Here is a 19,805-nt window from a genome sequence, read left to right as displayed (position 1 = left end):
AGAAGGAGGAAGGAAAGGGGCAGGGTCACGGGGGAGGAGATTTCTGAGAAATCTTGGGGAACTCTCATCTATCCTGGGATTGATGTGCATTTGGCTCTTGCTCTCTAAAGCTTCCTCCTGCTCCAGCCCCTCCCGGCTCCCTCTGCCCCAAGCTGCAAGCGTCTTGGGACATTTCAGTCCTTCTGTCTTTTGAAGCACCAACGGGCGAAGAAGCTGACATTCAAGGCTTTCACAAGGAGGAGAAACCAGGAGGGTGGGGGCGGCCGAGGCGAAGGACATGGGGTTCTGGCCTGTTGCTCTCAGTGATGGCCCTTGAGTGAGCACTGAACGGGGCCTCGTGACAGCTCCCGTGTCTGCAGGACCCATACCCTGAACAGTTGGGGTCTTCGTGCCGCCACTCCTGAGCCCAGCAGGGAGCAGCACCCCCGTTTTACGGAAAAACGAGCCCTGGAAGGTGCTGGGTGACTTGTCAAGGCCGAAGGCATCGCGACTCTGGCTGGCTGGGGCATAAGAGCGGCTGGGACCCTGGCACCCAGGACCGGTGGTGGAGGCCACCAGGAAGGCTAGCGAGAGGCCAGGGAACCCCACTTACGGGCTGAAGTGGGTCCCCCTGGCAGGCGGATGGCCGGGGGGCCTCCGTGGAGCCTCGGTCTGACTTCGGGGTGCTCACAGTCTGAGGTCAGAGGGTCACAGCAGGCTGAGAGCAGAGAGCCCCGTGGCGTCGGGGTGGGTGACCGTGGGGGCCAAGGTTGCTGAAACCCCGTGAGCGGCTCAGGCACGGGTGCAGGTCCGCTGGCTGCGGTGACACACGGGCCCGCGCACCGCGGCTGGGCCGGAGACGTGTGCGGAGCAGCACGGCCCTCGGCAGGTGCTCCCGGGCGGCGCAGGCTGTCCTCACGCGCGCTCCAGGAGCCGGGCTCCTCCCTGCTCCGCCGGCGGGCAGCTCCTCCTGGGCCGGACCCCAGCGCGTCCTTTCCAGGCAAAGGCCCCGCGGGAAGACACAGCACCTCCTGAGACGCAGGCTCAGAACCGGCGCCCAACCTCCCGCCTCGTTCCTCTGGCCAAAGCGGGTCACGTGGCTGTAGGCCCCGCCCACGGTGGGACGGTCCTGCAAAGTCACGTGGCATTGGGCGTGGCTACAGGGAAGGGTGAAGAATTGGGGCCAAGGACGCCGTCGGCCACAGGTAGATATAATTCTTCCCGCTTTCTAGAGGAGGATGCTGACGTCCAGAGAGGTTAAGCACTGGGATCTAGGCCACACAGCCAGGCAGCCGCAGCTTCCGGATTCAAACCCAGTAGCTGTTGACCGACCGAGGCAAGGGTCCTGCCCAGAGCCGGTAGCACCGAAACTCCGCTCCTCTGTGGCTGGGGTCCTCGGCCGCCGTTCCGTGACTGACTTTCAAATACCACGCGGAGGCACAATGTCCTGTGCCTAATGTCTCTTTCGCGTTCGCCTCTCGCCTGGGCCACCATCTGTCCCTCGGCTCTGCGGCGACGCTCGGGCGGCGGGGCGCGGCCTCGCCAGCCGGGTCCCTCCGACTCCAGGCCCTTAGCAGCCTCCAGCGCCTGCGGGGTTCGGACACAGGCGCCCGTGATTAGCAGACGCTCTTTAATTAGCTTTATTTCCACCACATTTGTTGCCTCCCTGAGATTATCTTAATGCCGTCGCCCTCCCGGGTGCACACGATGCGTATGCGGCCGTTTGCCCCCTGGGGATGGGGAGGAAGAGTAGGAGGGGCGGGACTTGGCGTCTGGGACCAGCCTTCGGCCCCTGGGGAAGTTTCCGGACTCAGGAGAGGCCTGGAGGTGGGGGAGATAGGGCAGCAAAGTAGCAGGAGGGAATGGGGGAGACGAGAGGGTCCCCGAACTTTAATCCTCTCCCAGGCTCCGTGACTCTGGGCAGGTTATGTTATCTCTGTGCCTCAGTGTCCTCATCTGTAAGATGGGAATAATATTAGTGCCTGCTTCAGGGGGTCGTTGTGACGTTAAATGAGTTAATTCCTCGTGCTTAGAGCCCTTCCTGGCACATACGATTAAATTATAGTGAAATAGATGACTATTGTACCAGACTCCTGAGGGTCATGATTGCCCCCGCCCAGTATCCCTGGTCGCCCCCAGCATCAGCGCTGATAATTGCATTCATGGGGCGCCTACTGATGCCAGGCTGTCGGCGTGCATTGTCTCAGCTAATTCTCACCACAGCACTCAGAGCTCCCCGCTCTACAGATGGGGAAACTGAGGCTCGGAGAGGTGGAGTGACTTGCCCAAGGTCATGTCTAAAAAGTGGCAGAGCCAGGATTTGAGTCAGAATGTGAACCGGGGTCCCTCAGACTCCAGCCCGGCTCCTGTCGCCCCTAAACCCTTCCTGTGTTTGTCTGAGAGATGGAGCTGGAGAGTAAGTGAATTCGCTCCACACTGTCGTCCGCTTCTCCCCGCAGCCCCGCTGGGGCTGGACCCCTCTGTGCAGTGGATGAGACCAGACGGGTTCAGGGGGGATGACCTGCCCGAGGACACACCCGGGGAGGGGAGAGCCAGCAGGTATCTCTCTGTTTGAACGGGGTCTGACTTCAGACTCGCTCTAGGCCATGTGACCCTGAGAGCCACAGCAATTGATTTTGTGTCCACGAGGTCATTTGCTGCTCCCGAACACCTGTTGGAGACTTGTACCCCCCTTTTCCGGCTGAGCACACCGAGGCTTGGGAGAGAAGCCAGCAAGCGGCAGCACAGAGATTGAAGCCCCTGCCTCTGGACCCACTGTGCCTTTCCTGCCTTTGGCCAAGGAAATTGCTGGCCAGGGAAGGGGACAGGAGGAGAGAGGGGGTCTCTAGTGTCGCCAGGTCTAGCTTTGGGCTCGCTCCCTTCCCTCCAGCCAGCCTGGGGGCTGCCCCGGGCCTCCCTCTGGCGCAGGCCAGCGGGTGTGGAGGTGGGGCTGGCGTATACATCAGACGTCCACCAGGTGGGGCTTTCGCCAAAGGCCGGGCTCCTGCGGGTCCCCGGCGAGGCCTCGCTGCCCCTCCCTGGGAAGGTACGCTGGGCACGCCCCGTTTGCATCTGCACGGGGTGCTTACTTGTGTGCACACATGAGCTGTGCAGACCTGGGTGTGAGCACACAGGTGTGTCCCAGAGAATCTGCTTCTGGCTTGTGTGCCAATGTGCATGAGTGGATGTGTGCACTGGCATGCAGGCGTGTGTGCATGTGTGTATGTGGGTGTGGAAATGAGTACACATGTGAGTGTGCGCAGAGGAGTGTAGGCAAACATCAGTGCTTGCAGGTGTGTATATGCGTGTGCATGTGTGTGCAAATATGTATGTGGGTGTGCAAGAGGGGGCGTGGCCCGTGGCTGGCAGGTTGGGCCCTGGCGTTTGGGCCTGAGGCTCATCTTAGAGTCTCTTTCCCATGCTGTGTGGAGTCAGGGTCCTGGTGGACCCTGAGGATTTGGAGCAAGAGGAGAGGAGCAGGGAGGCCAGAACTGTTTTTGGGGTCGGGAGCGTTTGACTGGGGGGACTTGGACCCCCAGATGCTGAGTCCTTCGGTCCACAGAGGTTTCTGGGGTTAGAGAGATGGGGAGTCAACCTTCGAAGGACAGCTTCTAGAACCTTTGTCCTGGACCCTCAGGGCTCTGGAGAGTGTGGCTGGAGATTGTGGGTGCGAGGGGGCATGGGCTCCCGGTTCCGGCTGCTCCCCAGCCTTCTACCCTGCCGCTGGGCAGGGAATTTCGAACCCCGTGGAGGAGTAAGAGGCCTTACGGGTTAAGAACTTGCGCCCTGGCATCAAAGAACAGGATTTGACCCCCAGCTCTGTTGCTTCCTGGCTGCGTGACCTTGGGCAAGTCACTTGCCCTCTCTGAGCCCCCATTTCCTCCGCTATTAAAGGGAGGAAATGGCAATACTGCCTCCAAGTGCTGTCACAAGGAGGAAATTAGATAATGGGCAGAGCGAGCCCAGCCTGTGGAAAGCAGACCATAAATGGCAGCATTATCATCCTTTTCCTGTCCTGTGGGGACAAGTGGAGCATCTTTTGGTTCGTGGAAGCCAAGAGCTGAGAAATCAGAAGCTCCGAGGAGGCTGAGAGAGTGGTAACTCAGGGACTGGCCGCCGGGGCTGCAGACACACCCCCTTGGCTCTGATTTGTCTGAATGGCATCTTCTAGAAGCTTCTACATTCCCTTCCCCCTGCCCTGAGCACGGGCAGTGGGAAAAGCTAAAGCTGGGGTCAAGGCTTTTCCAGCAAGGCCACCAAAGGACGCAGGTGCCACACCCAGTTCCCGAGCCTGCCCAGCTGCTGTCCTGTCGAGGGCGCTTGGCGAGCCGTTCCATCTCTGAGCCTCAGTTTGCTCTGCTGTGAAATGGACGCAGCCACGGTAGAGGTGAGATGTGAGGAGAACGTTGGTGAGGTCCCCCGGGCGCAGGAGACACCCTTACGACAATGACAGTGACAGTGTGTTGATAGGACAAGGACAAAAAGAGAAGCTAAAGCATTCACATCGCCCCATCTTACCAAAGGAGGAAAAGAATTCTTTCGTTCTTTTTTTGTTTGGCTACCGGGCTGTGTGTTGCTGACGAGATGAAATGTGAGAAGCTCAGATTTGCAGAAGAAGGAGAAATGAGAGAGGGTGGAAACGGAGGGAGAGGGGGAAGGGTCGGAGAGGACAGACCCAGAGCCAGCAGCAAGCGAGAGGAGATGAGGAGCATTTCCGGGGGAGAGACGTTAAAATAGAGACTGGAGCGGCAGCTTTGGGGAAAGAAGAGGATCTTAAGGCGTGAAGCGCTCCGTGCCCTGCCCCTTAAGAAAACCTGCAGTGACTGGCTACACTCTTCATCCAGCCTCTAGGGGTCCAGTTCCTGGAGCTTTCTTTGGGTGGGTGGGCAGATGGGGGTGTTTGTGGGGGCTGCTCAGTTCTTCTCAGGGCACCTGAAGGTGAATGGCTAGCCTTGGGAGCTCAGAGTCGTGGGAGCCCGTGGAGGAATGGGCGCCCGAGTGGGCATGAAGCCAAGTGGGCCACTCGGCCCAGAAGTGTGGGACCAGAAGGGATGGAGAGTCCAGCGGTGTCCTCCACTCCGTGGTGGTGGTTTCGGAGGACTTCGGTCACTGTCTGGTTTGCACACTCAGCTGCTAAATTAGGGATGCAGAATTGGAAGGTGGGTTCCTGCCCTGGGGCCAGCTTTTCAGGGGCTCAGCGAAACCGTGCGCCTGAAGAAGAGCCTGTGCCAGTGGGAGCAGAGTCCTAGAAACTCGAATTAGCTAATGTTTCCAAATATCCTGGAAGCTGCCAAGTGCCAAGTGGCGTTTCGTTCCAGGGACGCACAAAGAAAATTCAGTCCTGGTTCTGGCTGTAGCTCCAGCTCTGAAAGGGACCCTGGGCTATTACACGGCCAGGGCTATGAGGATGCTTTTGAAAAAAAAAAAAAAAAAACAGACATGGCGTAGTAAAGCAGGCTTAATAAGGATATGTATTTTTAGTTCAAATGCTCTGTGCTGTTGGAAAAAAGGAGACAAGTTGAGTCTCTTTCTTTAAATGCACAGTGTGCAGGCACCTCTCTTGGAGTCAGTCTTTGTGTATGGCGTGAGGTAGGGATCTGGTCCTATTTTTTTCCCGTATGGCTCGCCAGCTGGCCCAGCAACAGACTGAAAGTGAAGTCTGTCCTTTCCCCACTCGTTTATAAAGCCATCTCCACCACCTGTTTGCATGAGTCCATTTTATATTTGTGTGAATCTGTTTCTGTTGCTCTGATTTTGTCCCCTGGGTCTGTTTGTCTGTCCTTCTGCCTCCCTATCTTTATTATTATAGCCCTGTAGTAAGTCTTGATATATACCAGGAGACGTTCCCCCACCTTATTCTTCACACCTGCCCCAGCTATTCCTGGCCCTTGCAACTCCATGAGAATTTTAAGATGGACTTGAAGTTCTATGAAAAGCCTGATTGAGAGTTTGATTGGAATGGTCTTAAATTTATGGGTTAATTTGGAGAGAAATGACATCTTCACCATATGACCTCTTCCAGCCCATGAACTTGAAATATCTCTATGAGTCAGATCTTCTTTCATAGACATCTCGAATGGGTGTGGGTCTCTGTGCTAGGTGTGTCAGTCAGGGGCCCAGGAAAAAACAGATTCCCCCACCCCAACCGAAGGAAGATGCCTGGTGATAAAAGTAATTTGTGCTCATAAAATAAATCAAGATGATGGAGAAATTATCAGAGGCCTCTGAACCCATTTGTCCAGAACTAATGTCTGTTGACCATTTGATAGTTTTCCTTAACTTTTTCCTAACTACCACATTTTAAGCAAAGATGGAATTATTTATTAATACTGTTCTACAACCTGCTTAAGTTCACTTTACCACATATCTTAGACATCTCTTCACCTCACCACATATGAATAGCCCTCATTTTTCTTAATACTTGAATAATATTCTGTGGGGGGTGTATTGGTCCCAGCAGGTACACTCAGCTGGGATTTTTTTTTTTTTTTTGAGGAAGATTAGCCCTGAGCTAACTGCTGCCAATCCTCCTCTTTTTGCTGAGGAAGACTGGCCCTGAGCTAACATCCGTGCCCATCTTCCTCTACTTTCTATGTGGGACCCCTACCACAGCATGGCTTGATGAGCAGTGCCATGTCTGCACCTGGATCTGAACGAGTGAACCCCAGGCCGCTGAAGCGGAACATGCACACTTAACCACTGCACCACCGAGCCGGCCCCTCAGCTGGGATTTTTCAAGTGAGACTATGTACAGAGGTGTGGCAGGGGAATGTTTAGGCACCCAGATGTTAGCAAGAGGAGGAAGCCATTTCCACCCCAGATTGAAGAGAAGTAGGAAGGAGCAGTTCCTGGGGCCCAGGAAGAGTAGGAGGACAGCTGGACAGGGACTGTGGCTGTAGAAGGACCCAGCCACCACCGCCAGAATTGCAGTGAAGCAGGGAGAGAGGCAAGGAATATTTAAATACCCCAAACTTTCTCTCCTCCCACCTTCTTATCTCCTTCCAGGGCCTCCCATTGGCCAAACCCAACTGGAAGCCAGAGAGCAAGGGATCCTGGGAGATGTAGTCCACAGAGGTCCTCAGCTTCCTGGGCCACGGAGCAGGGGGAGAGCGAATGGGGTTGGGGAGCAAAGGAGAATCATCAGCACAGTACGAATATGCTGTCAGTGTATAATTAGTCTCTGACACTGGAGGAGAATCAGGCCAAGGGAGCCTGGCCCTCACCTGTTGTGCCTCTCCAGCTGGACGGGTCACTGAGAGCTGGCACGTGCTCAAGGTGCTGCCCTTGCCTTCTGGACACCTGCTTGTCCTCCAGTTCTTCCTCTCCGGGAGAGGCAGGGCAGGCTCAAGTGGGAAGCCCCCTGGACTTGATGCGAGTGAACCCAGCTGGGTCCGTCCTGGTTCTGCCCCTTCACAGCCGCTTCCTCTCGCAGGTCGCCAGTCTTTCCATCTGCAGGCCAGGATCGCAGATCCCTGTCCAGTCCACTGTGAGGCCAACGATAATGACAGCTCCTGGACACAGCACGTTTGCATAGTGCTTGACGCAGCTTCACTCCTGTCATCCTCACCGCTTTGTGCAATTAACGGCACCATCGGACCCATGAAGAAAATGAGGCACAGAGAGGTAAAATAACTTGCTCAGGGTCACAGAGCTTGTGAGTGGCAGAGGTGGAATTCGCCTCTAGACGGTTGGGCTGCAGAGTCTCGCTCCTAAGCACTATATTTATGCTAATGACTTATTTATACAGCGTCCCACAGCCAGTCAGAGCTTAATAACAGCAGTGGTTGACAGCATTGTGCCAGGTGTTTTGCACATACGGAACTGCTGGCTTGCTCCTTGTAGCCGGTCACTCCAGCTCCTGGACCTGGGACCTAACCACGGGCCAGCCGCCCTCCCGGAGCACACCCTGCCGGTGTCAGCCAGACCCGCCCTCTGCCTCACTCCTCTCCCGGGTATCTCTCATACTTCCTGCTGAATTTGGAGTCTCCAGGCGTCTTTCTTCCTGCCTGGCAGCTGCGGTGGGCAACGCAGAGCTACGGAAAGACATTTTCTTTTGTTTCAGCTTTGATGCTGGGGATTTCGCATATCATTATGTTTGTGGCTAAGGACCTGCCATTATCTTCCTGGGATTCTTGCACAGTTTATGAATTTTCTCAAGGATCCAGCTCTCTGTCCACTTCTGCTTTCAGAATAGGCTGCCCCAAGCTGCTCTTGGCTTTCTCGGGGTGGGGGGTCGGGGGGAGGCTGTCTTCTTTTCCATCGTAATTTTAAAATGCCCATCTTGTTGCGTAGGTCTTTGAGAATCAGAATCAACCAGGCACCTGCTTAAGTTGCTGTGGATCTGAGTATGTGTGTGTGTGTTTGTGGCAGGGAGAGTGTGCTAAGAACGTGGAAAACAGTTTTTCACAAAAACATTTAATATTTGAGGACTTTAGCTCCTCAATCCAAGGCTGACTAGTTGCTGAAAAAGTCAGTTTCCTGGTTTGCCATCTTTCATTAAGGACCACCCATAATAATATCATTTCCCCAGCGAACTCTGTTTAGGGGGTAAACACTTAACTGCTTAATTCATTATTGCTGAGACTGAGATGGTAACAGATGCCTTTGGAATATGAGCCCCCACATCTAATAAGGCACAGGCTCACGATACGCTTGGAATATGGCGAGGAGAGACGGCTGAAATTTATTTTGTGAATAAAGCAATAAGCCACTAAGCAAAGCTAATATGTTTCAGCCCAGACAGAAAGACACGAGCATTCAGTATTTATGTAGCAACACGTTCCTCAGTGGGACTGCAAGCTTCTACCATTAAAATTGTCGGAATTCTTCAGAGACCCACTGCATTAAGTCATTTAAAAATATCACAGACTTAAAACAATCTGAATTATTGGATTTTCTCGCTGTTCCCCGGTAAGCAGGTTTGCTGTGTCAACTTCCCGCTCGGTCAAAGGTGCAGCCTGTGTCAGTCAGGAAAGTAGAAAAGTTCCTTGCGGAATTTTTATTTGAAAACCCGAGAATCCCTAACCGCTGAGACAAAGTCAGACATATGTTAATTTTTCTTCTTTTGACATAATTTCAGATTTCCAGAAAGGTTGCAAGGAAAGTCCAAAGAATTTCTGTGTATACTTCATCTAGAGCCCTCAAATGCTAACATTTTGCAATATTTGCCATATCATTCATCATATGTAGAGACAGATAGATACAGATAAATATGCAGATGTACATTATTTTTGTCTGAATTGTTGGAGTCGGTTGCAGACATGATGTCTGTCTCTTTACCCCTAAACACTTCAATATGTTCTCTAAAAACAAGGAGTATTTTGTTATATAGCCACAGCACAATGATTAAAACCAGGAAATTAGCGTTGATACAATACCATTATCTAATCTATTGACTTTATTCTGAGTTTGCCATTGGCTCCAGTTAATGCACTTTGCAGTAACAGAAAATCCCAGATCATATGATTTAATTGCTTGTCAAGTCTGTCTTGCTTCCTTTAATCTGGAATGGTTCCTCAGTCATCCTGTGTGTTTATGTGACACTGACATTTTTAAAGAGAACAGGCTATTTTGTAGGATTTCCCCTCCGTTTGAGTTTGTCTGATATTTCTTCACAATTAGGTCCAGGTTATGAACTTTTGGTGGGAATACTACCAAAGTGATGTTGTGGCCTTCTCGGGACAGCATATCAGGAGGTACACCATGTCAGTTTGTTCCATGACTGCAAAGTCAGACATAAATTTAAAATAATCTTTCATCAAAACCTTGGTTTGTTAAAAAATTGCTTTGAAGGGTTTCACACTCACTCCAGATTTCCATTACAGGTCTTTCAAAAACAGACTCCGAGATAAGGAAGCGGCAAGCTTTGGAGATGCTCAAGAGAAAATGCAGCCATTAAAAAAAATTGCCATGCGATAGTTATGAAATTTCCCTAAATTCATTTTGTGGAGTGAGAGACATAATTTAAACGTGAAGTTATCGAGAGCTGAGATGAACCACACGTCACGTGCCATTTAATCTGGCAAGGAAACAGGCCACTTGGAATTGCTAACTAGGCCTAATTCATTACGTCTTGGTGAACGCTGTACTTTTGCTCTTTGAGTCTTTCAACTTGTGCGTTTAATGTGTTTACCCAGGCCTCATGGAAAATGGATGGGGATAGTAACAGAAATACTGTATCCTTGTTTAAATCACGTTACATTTTTCAAACAGCTCGGTGATTGTTCAGAAAGATCATACCTTCTTCCGAAGCATTTATGAAACAATTATTTACATTACATTAAAAACTTTAATTGCCTTGAAGCACGTGCTCTGAGACACAAATATTGGAAAATCATCAAAAATATCTGTCACGATTCTCTCTCCTTTACAACTCTTCTAAACTTTATGTTTTTTATAACCCTCTGTATTGATCTATTGTCCCAGACCAAGAGTGATGTCAGAAGTCCAAGCTGGGTCATAAAAAGAGAATATAATTTTCATTTGCTGTCTATAAAAGCAAATCTTTTGACCAGAGAAAAAGGGGAAAAAATGCCCTTTTTGGGGGGTGGGAAGGAGGGTGGGGTGGGATTTGGCAGGGGGCTGCGCCAGAGAGGCAGCACGACACGGGGTCAGCAGTGGGGGGTGGGTTGGCGATGGGAATTGGGGTCTGAGTTCCTCCCCGGGGGGGGGGGGGGGGGGGGGGCGGCGGCGGGTAGGATGCTGGGAGGGGACTGGGCGCCTCTGGCTTGCACAGAGGCAAAAAGAGAGGGAAAAGTACAAAGGAAGAAACCTAGTCACCCCTATTGTGGAGGGTCTGAGAAATTGCAAAAGACCGGAACCCCCCTCCAGCTGGGCTCAAGACACTCTCCCCAAAGACAATCATGATAAAGAGGCCCCGCGCTGCAAAGGACCTGGGGTCCCCAGCTAGACTAAGGATTCCCAAATAATAATGTCTCAATAGCGGAAACCTGCGTAGTTGTTAAGGATCCAGAGCCCCCACAGCAGGGCTGGGGCCCCCTCAACAGATCATAACAGTAAAACCCAACCCACTGGGGGTAAAGCCCTCCAGAGGTTTGCCTAAGAAACCCCTCCACTAATCACCATAACAGTAAAAGGCCTCCCATTGTAAAGTTGTGAGGAGCCCTTAGAACTGGGCCAAAGACCCCCAAATAATAATAACAGGAAACCTATTGCAAAGATCTGAACCCCCCCAAGCCGTCCCCGCCCCGCAAAGCACCCTGAGCTCCGGCTAAGGCGCCGCCCCCCAATAATCATAACAATATAATAGCGTGGAATCTGCGCGCGGCAGTGGTGACATTTCCCACGCCTCAGTGGCGCCCCGGGGCGGCTCCCACCCGCCCGCTGGCCGGCTCCCACAGGCCGCCGGCCCCGAGTCTACGCAGCCCTACGTGCGGGCTGCTACTCTCGGCTCCGAGGCTTTGCTGGCGGAGGAGCGGCTGCAGCCCGAGGCACGTGTTGTGTGTGCTCCGATTGCAAAAGAAAAAAAAAATGCATTGCAAACTATTAACTTTTTTTTAAGTATGCAATGCTGGGGGTGAGGGGTAGACAGGTGCGGGGGCGGGGGAGCGGCTATAGGCGCCCCGCGCGCCGGCCTCCCGCAGTCCCCCCTCCCAAACTTCCCTTTGCATCGATCGGCACGTTACGTCAGTATTGATAAGTTTGCAAAAAGCCAAAGTCAAGTGCAATCGCGCGGCACACCGACCCCGGACTTGGGGGGGAGATGCAGCGAGCGCTCCGCGGGCCCGGGAGCCGGCTGCAGGCAGGGCAGCGGCGGCGCCGGCGCCTCTCGGAGAGGCTGCCTCCCCCCCACCCCTCCCCTCCCACCCCATCCCCGGCCGCCTCCCCCGGGCGGGCGCCGAGCTCCCCGCCCGGCGCGCTCCGCCCGCGCCCTCCGGGGGTCGGGGGGGCGCACGGCTCCCGGGCCCGGCGGCGGCGGTGGCGGCGGCGGCGGCGCGGCGGCGCCGAGGGGCAGCGGGTGGCAGGAGGCCGGGGGGCGCCCGAGGGGCCCCGGGCGGCGGCGCGCAGGGCCGGGGCGGCCGGCGGCGGCCCCGGGGCTGGGGGGAGTCCAGCCCGGATATTGAGTGCAGCCATTGAGAAAAGCCAAACTCTTGTGTGTGTGCGTCTGGAATAGCCCCCAAGATGGCCGCCAATGTGGGATCGATGTTTCAATATTGGAAGCGATTTGATCTACGGCGACTCCAGGTTAGTGCGGGCAGCGCCGGCCGCGCGGCCGTGGGGAGCCCTCGGGCGCGCCCTGGGCGCATTGGGGAGGTCCCCGGGAGGGCGGGCGGGCGCCCCGGGGCGGCGGGCGGCGGCTGCTGGGGCTCGCCGGGGCTCGGCTGCCCGCTGCCCATCGATAGGTATTAGGAATTGATCTCGCCGCTGCTCTTTGTTCGGTTCAATCATCGATTAGCCGCCGCGACCATGGAGAAGCGCTAGTGAGCCCTCGGCCCGGGGAGCGAGCCGGCGGGTGAGCGCCCGAGCGAGGCGCGAGGAGGGCAGGGGCTGCGGTCCCGGGCAGGGGGCTGCCGGCGGGACCCCCGGCAGCCCCCCTCGCGCCGCACTTTGCGCGCCTCCCAACTTCGCGGCGCCCAAGGAGGCCGCGGAGCGCGCCGCGTGCCTGTCCGCGCCCGGCTGGGGCTCGGGCGAGGGAGGGAGGGAGCTGGCGGGCAGGGAGGAGGAGGAGGAGGAGGAGAGAGGAGGAGGCATCCGGGGTTGGCGAGGAGGCGGCTCCGCGCCCCGCCGCCCGCCGGCACCTTCGCCGCCGCCGCCCGCCTGGCTGCGCAGCCCGGACGCGCCGCCACCCGGGGGCCGCTGCTGCCGCCCCAGCCGCCGCAGCCTCTGTCGCCGGACCGGCCGCCTGCGCCGGCAGACGTCTCCTCGGGCCGGGTTCTCGGGGTTCGTCTTTGCTTCTTGCCTTTTCCCTCCTTCCACCCTCTTTCCAAGTCTAGATGGGGACGGGCGTGGGTTTGGGCCCGGGGCGTGCGCAAGTTTGCGCTCCTGCCTGGGGGCCGTGGAGAGCCGGGAGCGGCGCAGAGCAGGTGACTCCCGGCTCCCGGGCCCATGGGAACTTTTAAGTGGGAGATCCCCTCGCTGTCTTCTGCCTCCTGCTCTTCCTCCCCGCCGCTCCCCTCTTCTCTCTCCAGTCTCTCCTTTTCTTCTCGCCTTCTCTCTCCTCTTTCCCTCTCCTTCCCTAGGGCCACTGCCTCCCAAACCCCGGCACTGTATCCCCACTCTACCTTTCTCGGGGAGTCTCTGTCTCCCCCAGATTTGGGGGTGTTTTCTGCTGACCCCCTAGAAGGCGGGGCTAGGAGGTGGAATCCTAGAGACCGTGCGCTGGAGGCGCAGCTCTAGCCCCTGTTCTTTCCCGGGTGCCCCAGGACGCTCCTGACAAGCCCCCCAAACCCTGGAGTCTTGCAAACTCTCGGCGGGCTAGGGGGGCGGGGAGCCGGGCGGTGCTGATAACCGCGCGGTCAGAGCGTCTTGGCCTTGACATTCTCGGAAGAAGCGAGAGCGTCAGTCTGGAGATAAAAAGGGACCCACTTTAAAAAAAAATCCGCCTGCAGATCTCCTTAAGTTTCTGCCGATAAGTGGTTCCAGTACCCCCTCCTCCTGGCCGCTTCCCAGCCCCCCGCCTTCCTAATCCCCCCCCCCCCACTCCCCGCTGTCCCCTCCCCCAAAGCCGCTGGGCTGGAGAGAAAATCGGGGCACTCAGGCATGCAGTTAATAACTGCCAGTGCCTTGCAATTCCAGGTCCTCACTCGAGTTGGGGCTACAGTTTGGTGGCCAGCTGAGGCGGGCAGGGCCGTGAGCTGTGCTTGCCGGTTTAAATGATGCTCAAGTGGCCTTTCTGGAGGAGTCGGGGGGTGTGAGGGAGAGAGAGAGAGAGAGAGGGAGAGTTGGGCAGCCACATTGGGCTTGGCACGAAGGCCAGTGGTAATCGTATTCCCTGCTAATGTTTGTAAATGAGACCCGGGCACGGCTGGGGGACAGCGTCTTTATTTATGATTGATGTTCTGTAACATAAGGAATGACAAGAACGTGGCAGACGAGAGGAGAGGAACCAGAAGGGCTCGCGAAAGCCCTTTGCAGGGTCCTATTGTTATTCCAGGCTGGAGAGAATTTCCGCGGCGAGGTTTACAGCGCTGGTATTTGCTCCGGGTTGGCCGGAATGTCAGTTAACACAATTTTCATTAGATAACTCGTTTTCAATCCGGGGAGCCCGGGCTGGGGCTGGGTGCGGAGCGTGGGTGCGGCTCCCAGGGTGGGGAGGGCTGGGGCCGGGTGCAGAGGGTGGGGGTGGCTCCCAGGGGACTGATTCTGACCTGGGGGGGCCTGGGGGTTGAACCTCGCTCTCTTCCTTCTCCAGCTGGGGGGGCTTTGGTGGAGCTGTTGAGGTCACCCAAATCTTGAATCCAGTTGGACTTCCGTTGATCTGGGAACCCTTTGTTAGGGGTTTAGAGGATGCAGAGATGGGAAAGCAGATTGGAACTGGAAAGGATGAAGGGGGGGTGGTGGAGTCTTGTTCAGGTGAAGGGAAAGGGACCAAGACCTCTCCCCCCACAGGGTGTATGGGGGGGTGTTCATTAAGACAATGGCTGGTGAGTCTGGCACAAACACAAAGGCACTGGGGCGGGGGGAGGGTCATTTACATGGATACTAAGGGGGGGGGGTGTCCCTGTGGGAGCTGGAAGGGCTGGGCACTTCCAGAGAGCAGAGAAATAAACGAGGCAGCGGTGGTGGTGTGCAGACACTGAGGCCTCACATCTCTCTGCCATGCTCCCCACCCTCCTCCCGAAGTGTTCGCTTGCTCTCCGCCCAGCATGCCAGTGTCCTCCTCCCGTGGTCTCCCTGATGGCATTTTTGTTGGAAACGGATTATGAGCCCAAGCACTTCCACTGGATCATCTCTTGTGCATAAAGCTAATGACTCCTACGCCACACTTTTATTTTCATTTTTTTTCCCTTTCCACTTTCCTCTTATAGGGGCAATAACCAGAAAGGAAAACTTCCGCTGGCTGGTTCTGAGACCTGGGTAGGAGAGGTGGGGCCCCCGCCCCAGGCCCTGTGCAGGCGGATCGCTTGGGGCCCCCTCGTGCTGGGGCCCAGCTGCCCGTGAACGGGAGCCGGCGTGCCGCTTCAATTCTTGGTTGCTCAGCTTGAGTGGTTTTGAGCAGCCAGGTTGCTGAGCGTTCAAGTGACTGAGGCAGCAAAGGAGGCCCGTGTCCCCAGGCCAGACCGTGCTGCTGACGCCACTCTGATCCTGGCCAGAAAGGTGACCTTGTGCCAGCCCAGCCTCCAGCCCTCCGGAAGTATATATTTTTCTAATATGGAAGCAGCCGAGTTATGATCCCTTGCAGCACTGTTTCTGAACACAGCAGGACTGTTTTTCTGGGACTGAAGTCAGTCCACCGTCTTAATGACCTCTGGGTGCATGGTAGAGATGCTCTGACATGTGGTACCCTGGTCCAGGACCCTGGAAACCGCTTCCCCCTTTTCTTTTCTTTTTTTTCCCCTCTGCTGCTAGCAGTCCAGGAAACGAGAAGAAATAAAATTCCATCCCAAAGATAATGCTGGGCATATTTCATTTGGTTATAAGATTGCTTTATGGTGAGCATTACTAATGCAGTATTTTTTTATGGCTTTTCTGTGTATAGTCGTCGTAAACGGATTCATACCTTTATGATTTTCTTTTTCTGCTTTACTTTGCCACTTTTTTTATGATGCTGTGGATCCAGGCTCCCATATTATCTTTTTTTTTTTCCTTGAAGAGGGGTAATCAAGCTAACAAGAGTTGAGGGTGCTCAGTTGAACTGAGGGTGTCCAGTCCAAGCGCACATCCGTGTTTCTTGGGAGAAAGGAGGTTGGCTGGGGGGCCCACACAGTATGAGTTTTGGAGGAAGAGGCAAATTCTGCTTGGGGTATGAGCATTTAGGGAGGAAGATCGACGGGGCTAGGGAGAGAGGCCGGATTTTGCAAGGAGTTTGGAGAAACTTCTGGGGAGGCTCAGTTTCTTGGCGAACGGGAGATGGGGCTGGGTGGAATGTTTTCCCTGTTCGAAGTTTAGAAAAGAGCGTGGATGTGATTAAAATATTATAACCTTATGATATTCTGAAGTGCATAAATTTTACATATCAGCCACAGAGAGTTTAGACATCCATTAGAGCTTCTGACAGCTTGACTTATCTAAATGTGCCATCATTTAACAATGTGTCAAAATTCCTCTTTCTATAGATGACAGCAGTAAATAAGCTATCAGCCCTGTTGGCGGAATCCTAACTTTGCAAACTTCACTGTGATAGAATTGCTGGTGGGGCGGGGAGCGTGGACAGACCGGTCCAGGCCCAGCCCCTCGAGATGGGTTGGCATTAGGCTAGGACTGTGGAGGGTTGAGGGGCAGGACAAGGAGCGGTGGGGGCCCAGGGGGTGAGCGGAAATTTCTAGCATGAGCTCTGTGAATAAGACCAAACAATTGGCCAGCGCCCTGGACCCTTACGAGTCCAGCCAGTGGGTGACCTGCTTCCATCTGCCTCTCCATTTCCTCAGAACCCACACCCCGTGGGCATTTTTTGCAGAAGGAGCTAGAAACAGGTGTTGGGAATTTATTTAAAGAACCCAGCAGTCTTTTCTGGGCATCCCAAAATTCTGGTTTCTCAACTCGGCAGAAATTGCTTTGCAAAGATGGGCTTTTTCTTTGAGTGCTAGAAGAAAAACGAGCAACGCGTCGTCGCTGACCGCTTTTGCTGCCGGAGGTCTCGAAGCTTCTTTTATTAAAATCTGAATTCACAGTGGAAAATTGAGAAACCACGGACAAGCCTGAGAAGCAAATGCGTGGCTCGCTGGGCCCTTCAGGTGAGCACCGTGCTGTTTAGACGAGAGCGAACAGCTTTTCTGATGGTGGTGGTGATTTTTCTTTTTTTTTCTTCCCTTTTCTTTCTTTCTTCGTTGTCATCATCTTTTTTTTTTTTTTAACTCTCCTGTTAAAAAGAGGATTCTATCTTCGAACTTGACATTCTGTCGTCGTAACCTTTCTTCCAGCAGATGGAATTTCAAACGTGAGCACCTTGGCTGCTGCTAAATTTGGTCCTGGATGGTGGTGGACGTGGCTGGCTAGAAATCGTGGTTTTCTCTGCTGCTCTCAGAAAGGGCTGAATCTCCAGCGGTTTCCGGGTTCTCTGATTCAGAGGCTGGGCCGGGCAGAGGTTGGCGTGGGAGCTGGACTGAGGTGGCGGCCTGCCTTTGTTCCAGCTTTGGAATTCAGGGTCCAGTGTTCTGTTTGATCTCTCTCTGGGGATGCTCTCTATTTATGACAGTGGCTTATACCCACCGTGGCAGGTGGTTGGCAGAGGGGAGGGGCCCCAAGACCTCCAGTGGCGGGCCTCTAGGGCTCCTGGGTGACTTACCCAACATCCCCAGTCTTCCATCTCTTAATCCATCACAGGCCGGCCTGTGCCCATCCAGTCTGCCGTACCAGGTTGTTGTAAAGGTGAGGAACGCTAATGTACTCTGTGTACTGGTTAAATGTTTTGTCTTCTGATGGCCTTGAGGCCCGTCGTGGTGCTGTGCTGTTGACCTTTGCAGTAAATTTTCAAGACAAGTAATTCTGTCGGGGATGGAGTTACTTGATTTCTAAGCCTTGAGGAGCTTTTCACAAAAGTGGTTTGTAATGTTTTGTAGGATATGGACAATGATTCTCTTCATCTCCAGCCACTCTCTCCCCCTACTCACTCTGCTCCAGCCATGGTGGCCTTCTTTTCGTCCCCCAGATACGCTGAGCACATTCCTACCTCAGGGCCTTTGCACTTGCAGTTCCCTCTGCCTGGGATCCTTTTCCTCCAGATCTTCCCGTGGCTGACTCCTTTGTTTCATTCAGTCTCAGCCCAGATGTCAAGATCACTCAGCCTAAAGAAGGCTAAAGAAGATTCCACAACCTCTTTTACCCTTTACTGTGCCAACGTGCTTCCCTGTCTCTAGGACAGGGAGGTGTCCTGAGGGTTTTGACCTCAGACCTCAGGGTGTGGCATCTCTCCAGACAGTCTAGGAAACGTTGGTCTGCCATCAGGGATGGCACGCTTTTTCCCTGAATAGCCGGTTAATAACATACTCCAGGCTTTGTGAGCCGCGTGGTCTGCGTTGCAAGCACTGCACTCTGCTGCTGGAGTGTGACAGCAGCCGCAGACAGTAAGAGTGAAGGGGCGTGGCCGTGTTCTAATAAAACTTTATTTACCAAAACAAGCAGAGGGCCGGCTTTGGCCTGAGGGCCGTAGTTTGCTGACTCTGGTCTCCTGGTCTACTTGGTGGCTGTCGTACAGGCTGGGGTGTGGCTGAAGTTTTCACTCTACAGTTAAGACTAGTAAGTGGGAACAGACCTCTATTTCCAGAAATTTGTTCTTTACTCTTTCCCTCAAGATGGAAGCATGGGGACCCAGGACGGTGAGGGGTCCCTGCCAGCCCTCCAGACCTGGCTCTGTCCGCCTTCTAGCTGTGTGACCTCGGATGGGTCACTTAACCTCTCTGAGCCTTGCTTTCCTGTCTTTGACTGGGACTAACGATAGTCTCCACCTTGTGAGTGAGAGTTAGAGCGCTTTGAACGTGAGTGTGCTTGGCACGGCCCCAGCCCGTGGTCACCCCTCTGTGAGGCCTCACTCCTCGTTGTTGGTGTGTGTGGAGCGAGAGAAGGGTGAGAAGGCAGCCAGGGCAGCTCCCGGCCTTGCCGCCCCGGCAGCTGCCTCAGAGACTTCCCGGAGGTCGTCCCCTCTCGCTCGCTGCACTGGGCGCTCGCTGGGTTAATATGTTACTAACATTGCACGTGACGTCTTGCGAGCTCTGACCACAGAGGTGGTGGCGGGCATTGCGTCTGGCTGTGGGGGTGTCTGTCTATACTGGTGCAGGATTTAAGGCACTTTGGGGTAAGCTGTCAGCATTTAAAACACGGGAGATGTTCCCCATGAAACCCACCTATCCAGCGTCCCTTGCAGACCAGGAGCTCTGGCCTCACTGGGAAGAGCACGCCAAGCACAGGGAACAGCCAGTGCGAAGTCGAGGGTCTGCAGTGGTCAGGCCAGCTGTGGGGTCCCGAGGAGGGGGCCGTGGAGGCCACTGGCTGCCTCTCTCCAAGTGTGTGGGGTCAGAGGAGGCTGCGTTTCCAGAAAACACGACGGGCCCTGGCCAGCCCCCGAAGGACGTGCTCGGGGGCACAGCCTGCCGTCTGTCTCCGCCGCGGTAGCTCGGTCCCCCCGAGTGAGGGTGGGCTGTGGCTGCCCCTCCGTCCTTCCGTCCCTCCCCTGCCCAGACCCCGCCATCCTCCTGCTCGGCCGAATGAGGCAGCAGGTCCAGGATACGCGTTTGTCATTGAACAGCAGGCAGGAGGGAGTGGGCAGGCCCCGGCGCTCTGGCCCGGGCCGGGCGCCTGCCGGACGCCGGGCCAGCGGTGCTTAAGACTCGCCAAGCCGCCGGCGCGCCCCGGCCGCGTCAAGGGCTCCCGGGAGCCGTTCTGGTCGATTGGCTTGTCCAGCCGGCTGTGTGAGCCTGGGTGCTGCGGGCGGGGCGACCACAGGGGTCACGGGCGGCCCGCTCGGGGGCAGGCAGTCACTCAGAGGCCGCTCTGCTAGGGGCCTGTCGTCTGTTATGAGCGCCCGTGGGTCCAGGTACCTGGGGGGTGTGGTGTGGGCTGCAGAATCAAGCCCTGCACCCTCCCACCCGAGCGACATTTAGTGTGGACTCGAGCCAGGTGGCCTGGGTTCATGTCCCAGCTTTGCCACTTACCAGCTGTGTGACCTTGGCTAAGTTACCTAGCCTCTCTGAGCCTCAGTTTTCACCTATGTA

At 55.1% G+C, this 19,805-nt stretch overlaps 1 protein-coding gene across 4 annotated transcripts in view; it reads left to right on the top strand.

The window, feature by feature from the left end:
- The first annotated feature begins 11,948 nt into the window (after nt 1–11,948).
- The window catches only part of CUX2 (cut like homeobox 2), a 240,926-nt gene continuing 233,069 nt past the window's right edge, over nt 11,949–19,805 (top strand). For 2 of the 4 annotated variants that reach the window (XM_070275468.1, XM_070275467.1), the window contains exon 1: nt 11,950–12,183. In XM_070275468.1, coding sequence (XP_070131569.1) covers nt 12,121–12,183 — 63 coding nt within the window. In that variant the 5' untranslated portion in view covers nt 11,950–12,120. Of the gene's footprint in view, nt 12,184–16,615; nt 16,833–19,805 lie in introns of those variants that run through there. The other 2 variants (XM_070275465.1, XM_070275469.1) reach the window with 2 other exon arrangements.

This window comes from Equus caballus, chromosome 8, assembly GCF_041296265.1.
Source record: "Equus caballus isolate H_3958 breed thoroughbred chromosome 8, TB-T2T, whole genome shotgun sequence".
NCBI lineage: Eukaryota > Metazoa > Chordata > Mammalia > Perissodactyla > Equidae > Equus > Equus caballus.
The sequence above is the reverse complement of the archived record's forward strand: the minus strand, read 5'-3'. Positions and strand labels throughout refer to the sequence as shown.